The sequence below is a fragment of the Notothenia coriiceps genome, unplaced genomic scaffold (genome assembly GCF_000735185.1).
Source record: "Notothenia coriiceps isolate Sejong01 unplaced genomic scaffold, NC01 NC01_scaffold00014579, whole genome shotgun sequence".
In the NCBI taxonomy this organism is placed as follows: Eukaryota; Metazoa; Chordata; class Actinopteri; order Perciformes; family Nototheniidae; genus Notothenia; species Notothenia coriiceps.
Window position 1 is genome coordinate 19,683 of NW_011347280.1, and position 5,772 is coordinate 25,454.

General features: G+C 39.2%; 2 protein-coding genes across 2 annotated transcripts in view; both read left to right on the forward strand.

Moving 5' to 3' along the window:
- The window catches only part of LOC104948564 (FRAS1-related extracellular matrix protein 1-like), an 18,996-nt gene extending 17,115 nt beyond the window's left edge, over positions 1-1,881 (forward strand). Inside the window, exon 21 of the mRNA XM_010774765.1 lies at positions 1,056-1,881. Coding sequence (XP_010773067.1) covers positions 1,056-1,258 — 203 coding nt within the window. The 3' untranslated portion in view covers positions 1,259-1,881. The remainder of the gene's footprint in view (positions 1-1,055) is intronic.
- A 23-nt stretch (positions 1,882-1,904) lies between these two features.
- LOC104948565 (tubulin-folding cofactor E) lies at positions 1,905-4,873 on the forward strand. The gene is made up of 4 exons (XM_010774766.1): positions 1,905-2,250; positions 3,748-3,945; positions 4,523-4,714; positions 4,792-4,873. Exons 1-4 carry the CDS (start codon positions 2,219-2,221, stop codon positions 4,871-4,873), a joined length of 504 nt encoding a protein of 167 aa, XP_010773068.1. The 5' UTR covers positions 1,905-2,218.
- Positions 4,874-5,772: the final 899 nt, after the last annotated feature.

The following is a 5,772-nucleotide window of genomic DNA, read 5'->3' on the forward strand; positions in this document are numbered from 1 at the left end:
CCGCTGCTTTCTTGTTCCAGTCTGGAAATAACCCGATGGTATACTGTTTTTCTCAGACGCGGAGGGATACTGACTTGTTGTGAAAAGTAACTTACAATTCTACCCGTGGTATACGCTCAGTATATCACGGCTAAGAACCAATCAGATTGCTTGATTTGACTTGNGTCAAATCAAGCAATCTGATTGGTCGATAGCGTCTTTGCGGACCTCTTTGATTACAGATTTGAAAACATCGTTGCTTGCTTTAAAAGTAGCACAATTAATTATGTTAAACCTTCAAAAGTATCTAGATATCCCTGCCCTAATGCCAAAGGAACTGCACACTGAATATGTTTTGCCGTTTGATGTCTATGTCTGGACCGCTGCGTCAAAAAGGAGGGCTTCTGCCCAGCTTCTGCCCCGTTACTTCTCCGCTGCTTTCTTGTTCCAGTCTGAAAATAACCCGATGGTATACTGTTTTTCTCAGACGCGGAGGGATACTGACTTGTTGTGAAAAGTAACTTACAATTCTACCCGTGGTATACGCTCAGTATATCACGGCTAAGAACCAATCAGATTGCTTGATTTGACTTGTCCGTTTTATAAATATATATATATCCTGATATAAGACTTGATAGGTTCCTGATATCATTATATGGAATCAAGTGTTGTACTTTCCTGGTTTTAAAGGCTGCATTTGTCTATTGAGGTATTTGGTCAAACATATTGTGTTTTTTGAAATTTGAAATACTCCATATTGATTAGCCCTATGCTACACATAAATCTTTCGTTCTCCTAGTTTTTTTCATTTTAGAGCACACTGAAAAAACTGAAACGCTGACTTGAATTAAATGTATTATGTCAACAGATTCCACATACATGTATTAGGTTAGTTGAAAGCAATAATATAGGTTTAAATAAAAATTGAGGTTTAACTTAATATTGTTGCTTTCTCATAACCTAATTCAATTTTTTTGGAATCTGTTGACATAATACATTTAATTAAAGTCAACGTTCAAGTTTTTCAGAGCATAATTGAAACCGTCTAACTGGCTGTTTCCGTCCTTCTGTTTCAGGCCTTAATGACAGGGAAGGCCGAGGGCGCTGGGAGTGGGCGGGGGGAGAGCCGCTCAACTACACCAGCTGGAGAAAGACCCCCCCTCCGTCCAAAATTAAGGGAAACAAAAACTGCATCCTGGTGGGGAGAAGGGCAAAGTGGCAGATCAGGGACTGCAAGACGGGCAGAGGTCATCGCTTTGTGTGCTCCAAAAGAACTTGATCCTGCAGTGTGTGCAGCATCACAGCCATGAGCCACTGTGGTGTTTCAGAAGGGGAAGGACTGATCCTCGGGACATTTAAACTGCAATACCGGAGGGAACTTTCCTGGAAATGTTCATATCATTTATTATTAATGACACAACTGTTTAATGAGTAACGTGCTACACTAAGAGACATTGTTTACACGGCATCTATTCAAATTAACCACTGAACGTGTTGTTATAAACCGTATGAAAAGCTCACAAGACGTTTTTTTAAAATGTATTCAGTCTATTTTCCAGACTTGCTGACTCCAAAATATAAGTGTGTGCTGTCGGAACAGAGAACAACAGAATACAGACATGGACAAAACATCCACTTTGTGAAATTCTGTCTTTGTTTCAATATTATTTGACAGTATGAAGATTAGCTTTAGCTCTTAATTTCTCTAAAGATTATGTCAAACCTCATTATTTTATTCAGAGATGTGTTTACTGAATTTGGCAGTGTGCCCAGAAAAAAACCTCCGAATTAATGTCAAAATGAAATCATAGTGGATTTTTTAAAGGGGTCTAATGTTACAGTTTAAAACAGTTCAAAACAATCCCTACAGTATTGACAAGAAAAATAAAATCTGTATTGTAACATTTTCTTTCTCAATTCTTTTTTCGGATCTGTAAGTGTCATTGTGAACATTACTCCAAAAATATCTTAATTATAGAGACCATGCTACTTCTCAGTCCAACAGTATGTCATTGTTTATGATAATCCTTCCATCATTAGGTACAGTGAAACAATATGAAATGTTGACATGTCTTCACGATTGAAAGCTGGTTTTTCCCTTTTAGAGAATTCAACATGCTCTTTAGAGTTGGTCCTGTGAACCACAAGCAGCAATGTGATTATCCCCATCATGTGATCTACCACGGCAGTATGAAAGAGGGCCTTTTATCTGAGCTCTGAGCAGCTCTCAGAGGGTTGCATGCAGCCAAAACACACAGCCTCTTCAGCTCGGTAAGTCAAGCTTCAACTTAACAGATTTATACGTGATGAATTTGCATGCTGACGATAGATGTAAACGTTAGTGTTTTGCAGACTACTTGGACAAACTGAAATATTTGTGCATTTTATGATAATGGCAACATGTGATGGTTGATTAATTGATCAAAATGTGTTCCTAACAGATGCATTTTGTACGCCAGTTAGAGGAAAGTCTTTGAAACTTTTAGGATTCACCACCTTTTTATGGAATGCATTAGTTTGCTGGTAAGAAACAATATAGTTGCAAGCTCACTTACTCTACAGTGTCGAAGGCAGGGGCCGTGACTAAAATAATTTATACTTTTACTATACTGAATTGAAAAATGAAGAGCTTTTTTAAGGATGGAGACATGTCACAGAAGAAGCTCAAAATACTAATATGAACCTGAAAATGAGCAGAATAGGGCCCTTTAATATTGTAAGGAAAGCTGTAACATGGTTCCACATCTCTTGAATGCCATGCAGCAGTTATTTGCTTGGAAATCTTTTGCTGTGTTATTGTATGTGAGTGCATTGATTATGTTTTAATATTGTTATGTGAACCCTCTGTACTTTATACAAAGTGCAACCCTAGTTTAATTTATATTCACCTAAATGTCAGTCCCAGCATTTACTCCATAGTAACATCCTTAGTACATTTTAGATGAAAGAGGCCTTCAGGTGACGTAGCATACCCTGTGGCTGCAGTTTAAGAGGTCAATGCTCCGTCGAATGCTTGGTGTCTCCCCCCACTTCCAGTCTTTACACTAATACACAGCTCAAAATCCAGCTGTGTATATACAGTATATTCTATGTTACTGTTGGAAAAAAGTATTTTCACAAAAAAAGTTATAGTATTCATTTTATTTCAGAAAAACCCACGACTCATCTATAATATATCATGTAATTTAGTATTATGTAAATGTGATGTGTAATATATTAAAGTAATTAAGAAACATTTTGTTTTAAATTTCATTACTGAAGCAGTTTTAAAATATCAGCAGGAGAGGACTCTTTCAAGTAGAGACACTACATACTGATATACACCTGAACATCAGCAGGAGATGACTCTTTCAAGTAGAGACACTACATACTGATATACACTTGAACATCAGCAGGATAGGGCCCCTTTAATATTGAAAGGAGTAAGATAATGTGTATAATTCCACATGTGTTGAATGCACATAAAATGCTGTGCTGTGTTATTGTATGTGAGTGCATTGAATAGGTTGTAATATTGTTATGTTAACCCTTTGTACAGTGCATTTGTAAATGCAGCATGCTGTAAGCCTTTAGACTAAAATATGTCATTTGTCATTTGTTCTACTCACATTTGTTCTACTCATCTAATAATGACATCACACCAACATATCTTCATTTTCTGTATCATCAGACTGTGGGTCATTCCTCTCTACTAACATCAATTGTTATGTTGTTTATCCAAGGTCTTATCATGACATAATCATCTGACTCTCCTAATCTCTATCAAAGCGAGAGGAGAGGAACTGGAGAGGGTTCCCTGCTGAGGGTTCTTGTCATGGATCCTAACGCCTTAGGCCAGAGCAGCCCCTCCAGCTTCCAGTGGCTTTCCTTTGCTTACCAGGCGCTGACAGAGATCCCATATGAAGCCATCCTCCCACAGACAGACACCCTGGAGGTGCTGGACCTGAGCAACAACCTGCTGGATGAGTATCCTTTTATAATAGGCAGAGGCTGTAAGACCAGAGAACCCCTCCCTGTTCCTTTGTTCCCCCTCTGTCTGCGACCTCACCAATGATCACTGCACCGCTCTGCTTAACAGGAAACCATGCTTCACTGGGAATCATTTGTAGAAAAACAAGTTTTACACAAGACAGTAGTGGAATATTACTAGGTACATTTACTCAATTACTTTATTTAATTTTTAGGTACTTATACTTCACTTGAGTATTTTCCTGTTATGCTACTCTATACTTTGACCTTACTAAATTTAATTTAGAGGCTACATTTTACTCAATTGTTTCCACTTATTTAGTTACTAGCTACTTTATATGGAAAGCCACACTGCTAACATGGCTAAAGACACATTTATGAAATCATGCCATGTAAGAATAAACTGCAAGACATAGCTGGTAGTAGTTCCCACCAGCTATGTCTTGCAGTGGCTTATATATTCTTTAAAAAAATTCAATTTTAGTTTTGCAGTAATCCATTTTCTCCATCCAAGCTCAGCTCTGTGTTAAACGGTAGCAACCTGCGCAGTGTGAGTGTGTTGTCCTTCATTCAGTGTGTATTGGAACCCGGCTCTGCTGGGGCAGCTGGAGAAGCTGAGCACTCTGATCCTGGACTGCAACAACTACACCTCCCACATCAAGTTCCCCTTCATGGCCAGCGTCACCACCGTGTGCATCAACAAGAACAACATCAACAACCTGCCCGTGTTCGTGGATGAAATCCGGAGGAAGTTCCCGAACATCAAGTGAGCCTGGAACCCTGTTTCAATACCGGGAGGTTTCATTCCTCGCCGCATTCTGATTCCATATCTCTCTCCAACAGGATCCTCAGCATTATGAACAACGAGGCAGCACCGAGCTATTTCAATGGAGGAAGTCTGACCCAGTACACAGACTACAGGTGAGCATAGGCCCTTTTTTTTTACCAGTGTTGTAAGAAGTACCCACATCTTATATTCTAGTAAAAGTACACATACCACAGTGTAGAAATACTGTTACAAGTAAAGGTCCTGCATTCAAAATGATACTTAAAGGTTTCCTCTCATGCTGTTTTTATACATATATTATGGGTCTCAGATATATATAAAACATGTCTATGAAGTGTTTTGCTCAAAATACCAAACAGATCACCCATTGTAGCCATGCCTCATACCCCTCTATTTCAGCCCTGTTACTAAAGTGCTTATTCTGGGTTCGTAGCTTTGAAAAACAAAAAAAGGGGTGGGAGCTAAATGCTGCTATCATGTTCCAAACCACATCAAGGATTATTTCTGAAACAGTATGGAGCTCAAATGCTTTCTCTCTTGCGGGTTTACCACAAGGTGAGTTCCTTTTTTTATTTCCTGCTTTTTTACACATACTCTCTCCAGTAAAGGTTAGCTCTGAGTGTTAGCGGTGCTTTCTAATGTAAACACAGACCATATTACGTCCAAAACGTTGCGCATTGTTTCTGATACAGCGACGTTTGTGATAGGGCCTTGGGTCCTCATTTCAGATATTACGTCATATCGGCAGCTAATCTAGATCAGCTCCGTTGTTCCCCCGTTTTTAGAGATTTGGGTACGGAGGAAAAGAGAGGGGGTTTTATTTTCTGACAATAAATGATATTTATATAGCGCCTTTCAAGGGACCCAAGGTCACTGTACACGGTGGACAAACAAAACAAACAGACAATCAAAGGGCAAACAAAAAATAAAGGAAGCCGGGGGACCAAGAAAGGGCTAGGGCCCGAAGGCCAGGGTGAACAGATGTGTTTTTAATGATGATTTGAAGATGTCCAGGGAGGCAGCATTACGGATCTCGG

Coding starts and splice junctions, on each gene's coding strand:
- LOC104948565 (XM_010774766.1), top strand. CDS start 2,219: ATGCAGCCAAAACACACAGCCTCTTCAGCTCG. Junction 2,251..3,747: donor CACACAGCCTCTTCAGCTCG/GTAAGTCAAGCT, acceptor TCTCTATCAAAG/CGAGAGGAGAGGAACTGGAG. Junction 3,946..4,522: donor AGCAACAACCTGCTGGATGA/GTATCCTTTTAT, acceptor TCCTTCATTCAG/TGTGTATTGGAACCCGGCTC.